Here is a 16,051-nt window from a genome sequence, read left to right as displayed (position 1 = left end):
TGTATGGGACGAACTTCTTATGCTGAGAACAAAATGACCCTTTTGCCCTCCGTTTCCTTTTTTCCCCTCTTTTGCGTGCTCTATCTTGTCAGCCATATCTTCCTTCTCTCTGTGAGATTTTTTAAATTTATTTTGTAAGTATTAATATTTCAACAGCGTAACGCTTTTTAGTTTGTCGAATAAATCTTCATTTTAGTTCATCTCATTGTAAATCTTTCTTTGTTTTTAGTTATAAATTTTACAAAAATATTTCCCTTAATTTTTTTACTTAATAAAATTTTAATTATTTCTAATTTTTCATCAGAATGACATTTATTTTAGTTTTTTTATTTATATCAATAAAAAAATAAAAATATATAGTATTTTACAAAAAAAGAAATTCAAATAAACTTATAAAACTAATAAATGTTGAGTAAATTCCTTATACAGTGTCTAAATTTGGCAAAAGAAAATAATAATAACTCCTACATGCTAACCTCCGACAAATAAGCACAAAGAGACGTTCAAATACGAACACAAACTTCGGGGGAGAAAAGATGAAACAAGATACAGGACCATTGCTTCTTATTCAACAATTCAAATCCCTAAAATATTCTTAAGAATGGGTTTTCTTCCATACTTATTGGCTTATTGCAATGACAAATCAAAGGATACTACATTCACTCACTTATATTATTCACTTCGGTAAATCATGATTCACCTTGGTTAGGGCATGGTGAACGAGGGGGATACAGAGTGTGGTAGGATTAGTTTTATGGTGAAAATTAATTAATTATGATGAAGGTAAAATAATAAATATTTTTATTTTATTTTTTATGGTATCATTATAATTTTGTAGAGCATTGATTCTTATGTATTTTCCAAATATACTAATAGTAATTGGGTGAAATTTCTTCTAAATCTAACTTTTACTTTTAAAATTGGTTCTTCTTAATTGAGATAGTAATTGTTATTTTGTTAGGGTGCTTTATTAAATATACTAGGCATAACTTAGACTAATGTGATGAGTGAAACATGTTTAGACTTGACTAGTGAAATATAGAGTAAGTGATTATTTTTAAATTCTGACAAGAAAAATGTTAATAATACACTCTTTAATACATATTTTTTTTATTAATGATTAAAATTTATTAAAAATATAAATTTAATCATCCCATTTTTTATATAATGAGATTCATTTTTGATTTTGTAATTTTCAATATATTTCAATTGATAATGTACCTGAAAGAATATATTGTAATTTAATTCATACATTTTAATATATAATTTAATAATTTATTCCATACTCCCAAAAAACCGAGTATCTGTTTTTTTTTTCTAAAATTACTTTCCTTAATAAATATTACCCAATAAATAATAAAAGTTATAAACTTAAGAATAAATGTACGGAATTTTATTACTCAAATTGCAATTTTTATTACTCAATATATACTATTAAAATTAATCACTATCAATTATGAAAGGTTCGTACAAATAAGCTTACGTAAATTGTGTTTCTTTTATTGGGACATAGTGCGTTACACAGCAAAACTTTTTATTTGAATGTAATAATTAACAATTTTTACAAAAATAAAGGCACTTTTGAGTTTATTTGGATTTTTTTTTTTAAAAAAAAAAAAAAAGCAAAGTCGTTTTCTCCACAATTATTGAAAAAAGATATAATAAAGTTACTTTTTTTCTATTGGTTCGGTACAAAGTGTTTTTCGTAATTTAGAAAAAAAAAACATCATATTTATAAAATTAAGAAAATGTATTTGTTGTGTCAACATAATAACACATTTAATTAATAAAATTATATTTCTAGGACAAAAAATCAACAAATCAACAACTTGAATTACATCATGATAAAATAATAAATAGTCGCACGTTGTCAACCGTACCGTCAGTATAAGTTTTTTTTTTTTCTGATAGGTTTTTTAACAGGGGATTGCTAATATTCACCGATGTGTATTAGGAAACTCTACCAAAATTTTAAGAGAAAGGTATCCAATTATCTTTTCCTTTAATTGAATTTTTGAATGTCTATTGGATCATTTTTTCTCTCTCGTAACCCCTATCTGTTCTCTGTTTTGTTGTGTAGAATGAGTTGGTCTTCTTGATGATAATTCTCCCGCTCTCAGCAAAAGTTTATAAACAGGTTTTCTTCCTATAAAAGCTTGTTTCTCCCATCTAGGATTTTCTTAAAAGGTGCCTTATTTCGCAAACCTATTTACTCTCACTTGTATTGTTAGTGTCAATTCTTCACCAAAGGTGCCTTATTTCGCAAACCATGTTTTGGGAGCATAAGGGATGTATGCTTCTGTTGAACACAACCAACACCACACCATCGAAACCCCAATGAACAGCGTAAACCCCAGCGACAGAGGACGACTTGCCATCATCGTCGGGGAGAGTGTGAGCCATGCCAGACGCAATTGGTTTGATGTCAACGGCTTGGAGAGTAGTCTGAGCTGAAGGGGAGGGGGTGTAGGAATTCTGGAAAAAAAGAGGAATTTCAAAGGTTGGTGGTGCCAATAGCTCTATTGGCCCATAAATAACCCATATAAACAAAAAATATCCAATTGGATGTACTTATAAACTTCATGGAAGCCCAACTTTTGCTTTATTTTTTCAATTTATTTTATATTTTCGTGAATATAATTTTAAAAAAATATACATGAGCTGAAGTTTATCAAATTTTTAGCAATTTTACTATGAAAATTATTGTTTTAGATAACTGAAATGAAATAAATTATCTTTAAATAATTTCTGGTGTAATACATATAAAATTTGTTTGACATAATCAATTGTCACAATAATTTATTACTGAAATGATTTTTAAAACAATTCTGTGCAAACACACGCTATCTGTGAAAGAAATTGGTAAATATGTGATTTTCAAAAAATATATTTTATATGAAAAGAAATTGACCAATAAAATTTTAAATCCATCATTATAAAAATGTCTAGGGAGATTTTAAGGTTGAGTTAATGGTGAAGGGAGAAGGAAAAAACTGTGATTTTGAATGATTTTACTAACAAAAATTAATAATTAATAACTAGCATTAGCCGATAAAAAAATATAAAAATATCAAGGCATAATATAATACAGAATATTTTCCTTTTTATTTTACAAAGTATTTTTTATAAAAAAAAAACATCTAATCTTGTCAAATAGAAAAATTCAATAGTGATAGCCTTAAAAAAATTTAAAAAGTGCAATTGATCGATCCTCTTCCAAATTTTTTTATCATGAAGGTTATTTTGATATATTTCATTTGTCGTATAAATATAACATTTAAATTTTTAGTAAAACGTACATATGCCAAACAAAAGAATAAATGATAAAATAGCATGCGTACAGTGTCTTTTTATTTGAGATCTTCTGAAGCCGGTGTTAAATACATTTGATCACATAAGAAAAATATTATCACCTCTGAAAAGTTTAGATCAACTATTACCATTACTGATTTTGATTATTTCATCATCAAAATCTTATTTTGAATTTTGGAAACAAGGGATTAAAATATATAATTAATATAACAAAAAAATGAACGAACGAATGAAAGAAAGAAAGAAAAGAGACGTGAAGATGAATGATTAATAATTAACTTACAACTTGATAACAAAAAAAAACCTTTATTAAGAATTAATTAACTTCATATTCACTTAATTAAGCGGACTTCTTTCTTCAACTCAAAGGCAGCATGTTTGTTTTAGGTAGTTTTCTTTGAACTCTTGCATTGCCAATTGCAAGCTGTGACCACGCTTTAATATTACTCCTTACTCATCATCGTCATAACACGGTGTTTAGAGCACATTCACAAGAAAGAGGAAACGATATATTCCTCACTCAACCTAAACGATTAATTATGCGATATGATGGAAATATTATTTGCTGGACATATAAATTAAAAGTCTCTTTAACTACAGAATAGCTTTCGCTGGTTAAAATACAATTTAAGCTTGTTTAATAATTGCTAGATCTATTAATGTGAAAACTATAACAGATATAAATTAGTTTAGTTAGTTACAAATTTAATTATATAAGATTTAGTTTAGTTAGTTATAAATTTAATTATATAAGATTTTATGTAAAGTAATATTCAATTATGCAATATGATATATTCATTTTAAGCACCTTCTAAAGTAATATTTAATTTTGAGTATTATCTAAAGTAATATTTAATTTTTTTTTCTTATTTCCATCTCTCTACAACTTTTATCAAAAACTCTTAACACTCTTTTTTCCCTGCCGACAAAAATCAGCTCCAACTTTGCTTATACGAGGATGATAAGTTTAATTTTCAAGTAAACGTGTTTTTCCAGCGTCATCTTTACTTGTCACTTGCATACTCTACAAGCCACTGGAACTGGGACTGGAAGCGTTTTTTCGATCGTATTAAACAGTCAAAAGCTTTAACATTAAGTTGCGTTAAGGTAAGCATCGCAAAGTGTGTTTAAAGAAAGAATAAACCCATTATTATTCATAAATTAGGAATGCTGGATTCTTTTTTCTCTGCTGGGTAATAATTAATACCAATATTGTTGAGTAATTGAGTTGTTTCAGTTATCACTCGTAATTTATTCAGTGCACGTGCTCGTGATTTCAACGTAAGAAAAAGAGAATTAACCGGATCCTGCAATGAGACCAATAAGATGGCGCATGCCACACCATAGATTAATCAATAATCAGAGAATGATGACAGATATAGGTTACAACTTACATGCACCTTGTATCCATAATACTCACTGTTAATTACATAGGAAAACTCATAATAGTTTTCTCGATTTGTAGGAAATATTGGATCAACAAAAGGACCTTTTTCTTTTTCGTGATTAGAGAATTAGATTTAGACCCCAAATCCAAGTCGTTGTCACATGCAAAGCACGTTCCTTGCTACCCACGTCACAGCAGTATTAAATGGCTTAGAAGGATGTTGAAAACTGCTTCGTGCATGTGAACGTACAGCTCCATGCCTTACTCTTCCGTCACAAGGTGCCGTAATGCTTGGATTAGATTTCATTGTTCAGAGTCCTTTCAATATTTTTTTCTTTACCCTGATGTTATGGTCGGTTGTGCCACGAGGACAGTGTGTGCTATAAATTAACAACAAACAAGCTTAGTTTTAATTACAGTGACACAAAATGGGAAGAGTTATGTGTGTGGCCTTCCCGCTAGTAGCTCTTGTAGTGGTGAGCATGTGTTATGGAATGGCAGATGCAGAGGTGAAAACACAAAATTTGCGCTGGCATTATTACAAGGTCACCAATACATGCCGTGATGCAGAGGAGTATGTCCGGCACCAAGTGAACCTGTTTTGGAAGAATGACAGAAGCATTACGGCAAAGCTCCTCCGCTTGGTTTATGCTGACTGTTTTGTCACTGTATGTACTATAGTTTCTAGTTAGTGTTAGTTGGTGTTTTGTGACTTACCTTTCAGCAAACAATATTTTGTGGCCTAGGGATGTGATGCATCAATTCTGCTTGACGAAGGAGCAAATCCGGAGAAAAAAGCAGCACAAAACCGGGGGCTTGGAGGATTTGCAGCCATTGACAAGATCAAAACTGTTCTGGAATCACGATGCCCTGGAATTGTCTCATGTGCTGATATACTCCACCTGGCCACCAGGGATGCTGTTAAACTGGTACTTCTAGGCTACTTTCAACTCCTTCTACCACTAGCCCCTCCATATCAAACTAACTTATTTGAGGATTGATGGGAACAGGCAGGTGGACCAGGTTACCCAGTTTTAACAGGTAGGAAGGATGGCATGAAATCAGATGCTGCATCAGTAGACCTGCCATCACCATCCGTCTTGCAGCAGAAAGTCCTGGAATATTTCAAATCCAGGAACTTGAATGAAGTAGACATGACCACTCTTTTAGGTAAGGCGGCAAACTTACAATCCAGATGTAAATATAAAAATATGTTAAGAATTTTATATATTTTATAGTTTATTATAAATAATTTATTGTAAATTGTGTTTTAAGATAATGCATTTATTTTTATGAAAACTAAGCATGTTAAAAATATTTGTTCAAATCTCTTTTATATATATAGAATGTTTCTGGTTAAGGCACCCATGTAAGCAATAAAAATAACGTTTCTAAAATTTGTTGGACATCAACACAGGAGCACACACGATGGGCCGAACACATTGTAGCTTTATTGTTGACCGGCTCTATAACTACAATGGTTCCGGAAAACCGGACCCGAGCATGAGTGCTACTTTTCTAGAGTCATTGAGAAAACTTTGTCCGCCAAGAAAGAAAGGACAAGCAGACCCTCTGGTATACCTAAACCCAGAATCAGGATCAAGTTACAACTTCACAGAATCATACTACGGAAGGATCCTATCCCACGAAACTGTCCTGGGAGTTGATCAACAATTACTATATAGTGATGACACTAAACAGATCTCCGAGGAGTTCGCCGTTGGATTTGAAGATTTTCGGAAATCTTTTGCTACATCAATGTACAAGATGGGGAATTACAGGGTTCTAACAGGAAACCAAGGAGAGATACGCCGATATTGCCGATACACAAATAAGGGCAACCCAAATTAGTAGGAGGCGAAATCGGATGTTTAGAGTGGAATCTGATATGCCCAATTTAAACAGATTTGTTTGTGTTTTTAAGGTAAAGAATAATACATGAATTATGAATAATACCCTCTTTATCCTTTGTAATTTATGAGTTCCAGCAATTCAAGTCACTAAAAAATCTTCTTGATGTAGTATGTATGTATAAAACATAAATCCTATCCTCAGTCAATTCAAACACCCACAAAAATTGACTACATTGTTTCCATATCTTACAACAATCCCGTGACATATTCACCCTCTATTTCTACTTGTATGCGTGTGCTTTTTCCGAACTCCAAATCCTCTGGGTAGAAATAAATTTTGTACGACTTTCTCCAGAAATGAGCTGAACCAAAAGTTCAAAGAAAGAGAATTGTTTGCGTAACCTGTGCCAGGTATCCAAGACTGCAAATTGATCAAACCTGGGAGCAACCAGAGTGATGAAAAATCCCCTTGTCAATCTTTTCACTGGCTTCAAGAGGAGGAAAGGAGAGAGAATATATCAATACAATGAGTAATGAAAAAAAAAATCAAATACTAAAAGGGAAACCATCGTAAAAAGGATCTTCAGGAAATCAAATGCATTACTGACAGAACATACTCCTAACTTAAACAAGAAAAGCTAAACAAGAAAATTAAAAAAGATATGTTGCATGGTATCCCATTTGATCGATTTTATAATCAATTTGAATAATCTAAAATCAAATTTCTAGAGGAGATTCCAGTAATCAATTATTTGAAATCATTCCTGATATATCATCAACACTGCTGATGAACTGAAGCCCGTGAATTGTCAAACAATATATCATATGATGTTTTAATCAATTACAGAGTGAAATTTTATTTACAAACTAAAGAACACAAGTGCGTGGAAAAATAGACCGATCCCTTAAAAGGTATGGGAATAAATAAATTGGGTCCTAGAATGCCTTAAAAAGGGGATGTAGTTTTGCACAAGCACAATTTTCTTCATCTGGCAGAAACTACAAAAGCAACAACAGCACCCTCAGCATTTTTTAGTTTTGTTTCTCAAGGATGAGTTTTAAAGAAATTAAAGCAACGACATATTGTCATACACACTCAACAAAAATAGAATAGGACATTGCTCCTATATTTGATTCCCCACATATTTCTTGCCTTCTAACAAATGTGCCAATTAACTTCTTTGTTTGTTGCTTATAGTTATATCCAAAGCTTTCATTGCTACCCAACAAAACACACTTTTGGTCATTAATAATCCTTGCATCAAATTTCCAAGAACTGGAAGGGAACTGAATTTTTTGAGTTCAACACACTACAGAAATGCCTGGTAAAGACCATCTAGGGATCTATATAGACACCATCAAAAGTCAAGCAAACTAATAAAATGCAAAGCAGAACAAACTGATATTACCTCGTAAAAAAGAGTAATGAAGACAATGGACATACAGCAGCTGGATGAACCTCTGAAAGCAAAACCACTTTAAGCTGCAAAGTCTCCCATCCAAAGTGGATAAGTAATGACTAAAGTCTTAACACCAAACTCCAATTTGGAAATGCAGAGCCATATAAGTGATACTCAGTGCTTCTGTCTCAAGTATAATGGCAATGATATTACCTTAGTCCCCTTTCTCTGCAACATAGTTCATTTTCTTGATTACCTATCAAGAGATGAGATTTCAATTTCAAAAAGCAAAATGTTATAAATACAAAAGGAAGAAATACATTTTTAAGTATTCCTTGCACGAATATAGAAACATTAGAATATATACATTTTTTATAAATACTCCTGAAATTAAGTGAGAGTTGCCTACCACTTATATATATTATTTTGGTCATATCATTAATCAATGTAGGATCTCAACACACACTTCACATCAAGGATTGGACATTTCAAGTGTGAAGTTGGCAAAAGTGAACATTTACATGTGGTCCAATAATAGGTGGCCTAGCCTGAATCGTGATAGACCCAACAATAACTGTTAGGATAGACTCCGATACCATCTTAGAATTTGAGCTTGAGTCTAACTCAACCCCACGTTGATGAGGTGAGGGTTGCCCTTTACTTAAATAACTATTTTGGTCATATCCCTAGTAACTCCAACAGATTAAAACAAGGATTAAGCATTCACCAAAATAAAAAATGGCATAAAATTTGCAAAAGCAGTTAATGACTTCTTTTATGAGTAGCACACAAAGAAAAATAACTAGTTTAGGATTTACCTTGTTAAAATATTTCTTTCGGAGTTTGATTGCTTTTGTTATGCAGCTTTTCACATTGATTTTTAACACCTTGTCATTGAACATCTATGAAATGTAAATTTGATATATACAATTAAAAAATGCACAATAATCTTGCAATTTGGTATATATGAATTGAATGAACTACCTAAGGAAGGAAAAACAAAGTTGAAAACAGATCTCATAAAGAATGTAAAGAAATTGATTTTGAGGAAGGAAAAACTAAGTCGAAAACAGATCTCGTTAAGAATGTAAAGGAATTGGTTTCAAGTAACCATTCAGGTATAAGTTGATGCAAGAAAATAAAGTTAACAAATAGGCACAAGCTACTTTCACCTTTCAATAAAGAGTGCATCAGATCTCATTAAATAATAGCACCGATATGCAATTATAGCACAAGTTAGTTTGAAAACATTATGCAAGTTTCCCAAAAAAGAAGTATATGCAATACCAACTTCACATTTTCAAATCAAAACATAATTTAAACAAAGAAACCCAACATCAAACATTTAGAAATAAGAGTATAAGTATGCAAATTAATCTGTCTTGATTCTTTTTTTTATACTTAATGAAATTACTTAATGAATTAATGAAATGTAAACATAAAAATATAAAACAATGTAATAATAGTATACTAATTATGACTTTCATAGCAGTAATTAAATGCTGAGTAAAACAAAAGATCAATGCACCTGCCTTTATCATATCATCAAAGGAATGAGTTTCTCGAATGATCTTCTGACGGTTTAAAACAAGAATTGCTGCAACACAAAATATGGCCAACTCATTATTTCCTTTCCTTGTTAAGGAAATACTGCTCATTTGAACTTGATGATTTCTAGGCCAGATATTCCTTGCCAAGCCACAAAAGGTATGGGATGAGAGCGACTTCAATTTGCTGTCATATACTGAGTGATCAGCTCTTTCATGATTTGACTGTGGGCTGGCTTTTGTGTTGTCATTTTCATTATGATTTGACCGTGAACCACTCTTCACACTACCACCATCACTATCTGCAATTTCTTCTCTCATATCATTGCTTGAGTCTCTAGGAAGTTGTAACTCCAATGCTTCCAGACAGTTCTCTTCTAAATCATAAGCCATGGATTCATCAAAGTCAGCTGCCCACATCATCTGCACTACACAAGAATATTGCGATCATGAATTGATGAACTAAAATAATGATGTATCAAAAGGGTTCACAAAAAAAAGGCACACTTTAATTTTAACCATTCAAATATGATCTAATTATTCAAATTTATAGTTTTCATTTTTCACAATAATAAGAATTCTTAATCAATACTCTCCTTATATATTGGGGAAGGGGGGGGGGGGGGGGGATAAAATTACATTGTTATAAGTTACACCAATCATTACACAATCAATAATTATATAAAAATGTGTTTTTTTATCAATCCAATAGTTGAATTTAAATTATATATCTTAATTGTTTTTGTCAAATTTTCTCAAAAATTGAATGACTATAAGTATGTAATCAAAGAGTTCTTATTTTTATATATTTTTAAAAGTATATATAACATCAATTTTGACGTATATGAATAGAATATTAAATAATTTTAGCACTAGTATAACATAAGATTTTATAAATATGAACTATATGACAACAACTTTCAATTTGACAGTAGATTGAGAAAAAATTACTCGAATTCATATAAATGTTTTCCAAGACCCCAATCAAACTAACAATCACACAGTATGTAAGCTGATTCTTCACCTTCCAATTAACTTATTCAACTCTACCTCAAAAATCAATAGCAAAACTAGATTTGCTTGCTTTAGATACAGTAGCAACCAAGCAGAAGCAGATACACAAGAAAGTAGTTCAGAAAAGGACTAACTATTGAAAAGATTAATGGGTTTCTGGGTGGAGAGGGGGGGATGAAGCACAAACCTCCCACATTGAAAGAGCCTCATTGAAAGACAACTCTCTTCGAAAGAGAACTAGCAACATACGAAATGCAAAATGAAGGCTTTCAGCACCAATTTTTGACAGGTGGGCAAACATTTCTTTGTCTAACAGTTCAAGAATATGCCATAATGCTCGCAACTGATTCATCACTCTAGTTGGGCCTTCCATTTGAAAATTTTCTCTCTGGAAATATGTCAAAGAAAAACAAGTCAGTCACCACAAACCAAGTTACATTGTTGAAATTTAGTCAAATTTGCAAATACCATTCTCCTTAAAAGCATCTCAAAACACCAAAATGCATCTGCATTATCCTCAAAGATTACAACAAAGGGAGACAGCAAATCGCTCATACCTAAAATCAAATATTTCAGTGAAAAGATAAGTTTTGGCATCCAGAGTCAGCGTAATAGAACTACAAATAGAACACAATTATCAGCAAGAAGTCAAGAAATTCCCAGGAAAAAATATAACCTTGGCAATACCCCGTTGAAGGATCAACCCATGCATAGACAGCAAGAATATCTGACATCCTAGCTAAATTTCTCTTGTCCTCATAGAATTCAAGATGACTATCAGTCCTCACAACATCAACAACTGAAAAATAATAACCCCATTAGCTAGAAAGAATATCAGGATAAAATATATGCTGTTGTCAAAAAGAATAAATAAACTCTGTTAAACTAGGAGGGGAGAGGGAGACACACTATACAACTTAGGTACCTATCCTATGCAAGGTCCAAAGCCATTCTGATACTCTCTCTTCATTGACAGGCCATCCTTGAGAAATTGGGGATCTTATCATTGCTGGCTGTGGAACATCTGATATTTTCAGTTGATTTACCATCTGCGCTTCATAAACTTGATTCTCAGACAGAAGTTCTGGTTCTTCCTCATCAGGTGAAGCAATTCCAATTTCAGAGTCCATGGGATTTAAGGTAGCAAGAGGTTGTTGGCAATTCGATTCAATAACTAACTCTACATTGTTATTAATTTGAAAGCTATGCATACTGTCAACTTCAAATCTTGATTGTTCTGGTGCAGGAAGTTTATCCCCATGCTCTGTGCCTGAATTTTTATCTTTACCACTCTTCTCAAACAGATTAGTGACCGATAAAGGAGGAAAATCAAAACTACATTCAGTTACACGGTCTGATTCCTCTTCTTCTCCCCCTGACTTTGGGGAACTGGAGTTTTTTTTACCAGAAGAATCACATGCTGCATTATCAGCACTTACTCTCAAGCTAACTAGGTCAACCCCATTATTGGAGCTTTCCCAATGGCTTGAATTTTCTACCTCTGTACAAATAATGCTCCTATCATAACATTTCCCTACTTCAACATTATTATCATAAGTTGATCCTTCTATTTTAGCTTGTGATTTCCGTCCATCTTTGGATGAAGTCCTCATATCCATTACTTTGGATCCAACAACATATGCCAATGAACCAGTTCCTACACTTGAATGCATTGTTTGGCATTGTTTAATCAGGTCACTATAATGCTCCCTGCAAGGACAGTTTCTCGTGGATGTCAACAAGTAATAATTACATGTTCAAAAACCTAGGAAAGGTGCTACCCTAGCCGAAACAAATCATATGGCCATTGAATGCCAAATGCATTTTACAATAACACTTCCAGTCATTGACACAATTACATAAATAGTTGCCAGATGCCAAAGGAAGGTAGCCATGCATGCATTGACATATAGTCACAGTCATCCATGATAGAAATATTGAATTTAGCAAGTTCTAAGATGAGACTTTCCTGGCTAAAGATCAGATTCAACATTCATTATGTGCAAAATAGATGCATATAAGATCCATAAAACAGGAGAGAAAAAGTCAAAGAAAGTGGATGGACCCACACCTCCTAGCTGCTCTCAACCTTCTTCGATACTCAGCAGTGCTGCTCAGCGAATAACAACCTAGTAAAAACTCCCAAACTTCGGGTCTTATTGATGGATCTACACCCTAACAAGCAAGGAATAAAAAAGTGTAACAAATCAGAAAGACCAACAATTCATTTATTAGCTTAAATTTGAGAAAGAAAAATTGAAGCTCAGGTGTTTGATGCTTCTAGAGTACAGATTTATACATTCATACTGATGCAAAAGGAAATTAAATTTAAAAATTTAAGTTAAATATCAAGTAATCTACAATAACTATATTCAGAATGCAGCATGAAAGTAACCAGATTGGCTGACCCAGAAAAAAAAGCTTGAAGCTTCTTTTGATGTTATTGATAAATAAAAACACATATATGTGGGAATAATACAACAGAAGAAAAACAACTTTTTTTATACCAAAGATGCAAATTGCTGTGCATATTACCAAATTGGTATAAATTAGAGATTAATTCCTACTATGGTGTAAAAAGAATAATGAGTAAGACTCACTCATGGGCATGGCATACAATTTAGTGGTAGTGTGTTGTTTGATAATATTGTTATTGAAGGTGTGCCACTAGACCACAACTTAAGGGAGTTGTGGAGTTATGTACTATTTGTTAAATGGTAGATCTGGAAGTCACTGGGGTATATTATATAGTAATGAGAAAAATAAATAAAAGCCATTCTATAAAATGTTTTGTGAATATGATAAACAATGCATTTTATTAGGCCTTCAGCAAATAAATTAAAACAGCCAGAGTTCTGGCATCACAATCAGATCATCTGAAAGCTGCAGAATGGCTCAATAGGACCCCCAAAAGCAAAATAGACTCAATCCTATATGATGAACAAAGGTGTTATGGTCATATGGATATCAATTTTGCTATGTGTATAAATTCAGTATTAAAGGGGACATGAGCCTTTCCTGAAATGCCTTGATGAAAACAAAACTTTAGTGATTGAACTGATTTTTTTGTTGACAATGGGAACAAAGCATTGAACACAGCACAGTGAATGTAAACTAGGTTCAATTCATTGAGCTCTTGCAGAAAAAAGTTATGGAAAATGCCTATTTATCACATTTACAAAACACCAAACATAAAATACCAGTAGTTTAATTTTCTCGTTATTACATATACCAAAGTGACTTTCATATCTAATAAATTAACAAGTACTGCATTGTGTAACCTTGTGCTTTCATTAATTTTAAAAAACAAACCCACCTTTAAGTTGTGGGCAACATCCATGATTTCATTAAAAGTAATAAATAATAAATAAATAAATCCTCCTTACATTGAAGCCTGATGCCCAAGGATATATATGGCTTCAACAAAATATTATTAAAAATCACTCTTCCTCATGCCATGCCCAAAATTTATCCCTACTCTCTATTACTTAAGCACCATTGGGAAATTAAGCTCTTATGCCAAACTGGTAATTTGCAAATCAATTTTCACCTTTGGAATGAAAATTCAAGAAAAACAAGTCAACAGCTCACAAAGAACACCTCAATCTAAAGCCTCAACAACCTTACAGACACTAAAACTAACTTGATATTACACAAAGTTAGGCATGTTTGTTCAAATCCATTACTACCATGCCACAATCATTATTGTCCAATAAAACATGACCAGGTGCACCAAATTCATGAGCATGCAGCATCCTAAACTGGAAGAAGATGATTATTGTGATGAACAGATGATGACAAAGATAATGGTGTAGACAGATAAAAAAACCACAGCATAAATGACAACATACCCCTAACACGATCAATTTTAGTGCCTTCCGAAAACCAAACACCTTTCCTTCACTATCAGACATGGTTTGCCATTTGTCTGACTTAAGCATTCTGTTTACCTGCTCCATGAAGAATAATAAAATCATTAAACAAGTCATCTTATAACAAGATTTTGTATCTATAATTTATAACAAACAAACAACAGGATCTCCTTAGATGCCCAACAGTTCAAATGAAAAAGTGAGGAATCTCCACTAATATATATAGTTTCTATTGCAAACGGGAAGTGTGAGAATTTCAAAATCACAGCATGAATTCCACCTATAAAACACCTTGGAAAGTGCAAAAGTCCTGAAGTTCTAGGGCTTCATCAATTGATGGACAAGCATCAAATTACAGAAGATGCTTTTGACAGATTATCCTTCAGACTAATCCTAACAAATTGTTCAATAAATAACAAAATGTTGCCTAGCATCGGTCTTAGATTAAAACAAGGAGTGCATGAGTATGATGATGCAGAAATGAACTATTAAACTCGAGCATAAGCAAAGCAATTAATAAAACACGGTAGAGTTGTTGTAGTCTTACAGTTACAACAACCTTTACAGGCGACTGCGAAAGGCAAGGATCCCCAATGTCGCGCACGATGGAACTCACTTTTCGCAAATTGGCAGCCCCAGCTTTTCCACAAGTCCATTGCTTCTCTTCCTCGCCACAATACATCACAGTCACGCACACTCCCCTCGCTCTACCTTCAACCACCACAATCACCGATCAATCACAGCAATGTCAATAAACCCCTAAATTTCATGCAGAACGAGAACCTTCAATGATTCATTATTATTATCGTTTTAATTTTAAAATTCGATTAACAAACGGTTCTTCTTTTGCAGAGACAGAAGAAGCAACAATCAACGGTCAGAAGAGAATGCAAAAGAAGAAGAAAAATGAAAGCTAAGGAATGATGAATCATACCGAAATGCAAATGATGGAAATGGAATCGAGAGGGTAATGAAAGGAAAGGATCGAAGAGGATGGTGAAATGGGTTGATAGATTAATTGTAACGGAAAGGGTTAGCGTTGTGAAAGTGGCGTGCACTGTGCAATGAGTGGAGGTTGAAGTTGTCAGTGAGTTCAGGTTGAGAAAGAGAAGAACCTCCTCCGTGCGTGCATCGTCGTTCGCTCAAATAACAATGAAAAGGTGAAAAGACCCTTTTCTTTTGCCAAATGCTAAAAGCCTTCAAACTATTAATAAATTAATCATTTAATACAATGTTTCTTTAACAGTTCTCAAATAAAAATATAATCTATCTACTGACTACTTAACTCAGTCATAAATCACCGCTACAAAACCACCCATAAAAACGCGTCCATTAATTGAAAAAAGTTGTATCATTTTCTTGTTAACATATCCTACTCAACATTTTTGTTTTTTTTTTTCAAAAGCTAAAATACAGTCCTTTATCTTTTAGATTATTTACTTTGTTCTTTTATTCTATTAAATTTATTTACATATGAAACTTAAATAATGTTTGAAATAAAAAAAGATAAACAAAATAAAAATTATATCAAAAATAAATTCAACAAACAATGAAAAATTGAAAAATATAATATTAAATTATTTTTCAGTAATTCATATTGAATTCTACTGATGTTTGAAATAAATAAAAACATAATAATAAAAATGGTATGAAAATAAATCTAATA

The 16,051-nt window shown here is 32.4% G+C and overlaps 2 protein-coding genes across 8 annotated transcripts; one reads left to right on the top strand and one right to left on the bottom strand.

Annotated features, from left to right (window-relative positions):
- The first annotated feature begins 4,717 nt into the window (after window positions 1-4,717).
- LOC100797875 (probable peroxidase 26) lies at window positions 4,718-6,673 on the top strand. Its single transcript, XM_003546764.5, has 4 exons — window positions 4,718-5,367; window positions 5,446-5,628; window positions 5,710-5,869; window positions 6,117-6,673. Exons 1-4 carry the CDS (start codon window positions 5,128-5,130, stop codon window positions 6,548-6,550), a joined length of 1,017 nt encoding a protein of 338 aa, XP_003546812.1. The 5' UTR covers window positions 4,718-5,127; the 3' UTR covers window positions 6,551-6,673.
- Window positions 6,643-15,589, bottom strand: LOC100804956 (small G protein signaling modulator 1). 7 transcript variants are annotated; one of them, XM_014768108.3, is made up of 13 exons: window positions 15,320-15,589; window positions 14,945-15,096; window positions 14,365-14,463; window positions 12,585-12,688; window positions 11,439-12,223; window positions 11,190-11,312; window positions 10,982-11,070; window positions 10,701-10,901; window positions 9,485-9,922; window positions 8,771-8,854; window positions 8,166-8,180; window positions 7,962-8,035; window positions 6,643-7,036 (listed from the first exon to the last, which is right to left on the bottom strand). In XM_014768108.3, exons 2-13 carry the CDS (start codon window positions 15,065-15,067, stop codon window positions 6,985-6,987), a joined length of 2,187 nt encoding a protein of 728 aa, XP_014623594.1. In that variant the 5' UTR covers window positions 15,068-15,096; window positions 15,320-15,589; the 3' UTR covers window positions 6,643-6,984. The 7 variants fall into 7 exon arrangements, 4 of the variants coding, with proteins under 4 accessions (XP_014623594.1, XP_014623593.1, XP_014623595.1 ...); XM_014768107.3 differs by having other exon boundaries at window positions 14,933-15,144; window positions 15,320-15,588; XM_014768109.3 differs by having other exon boundaries at window positions 6,643-7,040; window positions 14,933-15,096; window positions 15,320-15,588.
- Between the last annotated feature and the right edge of the window lie 462 nt (window positions 15,590-16,051).

The sequence above is a fragment of the Glycine max genome, chromosome 15 (genome assembly GCF_000004515.6).
Source record: "Glycine max cultivar Williams 82 chromosome 15, Glycine_max_v4.0, whole genome shotgun sequence".
Taxonomy (NCBI): domain Eukaryota; kingdom Viridiplantae; phylum Streptophyta; class Magnoliopsida; order Fabales; family Fabaceae; genus Glycine; species Glycine max.
The sequence above is the reverse complement of the archived record's forward strand: the minus strand, read 5'-3'. Positions and strand labels throughout refer to the sequence as shown.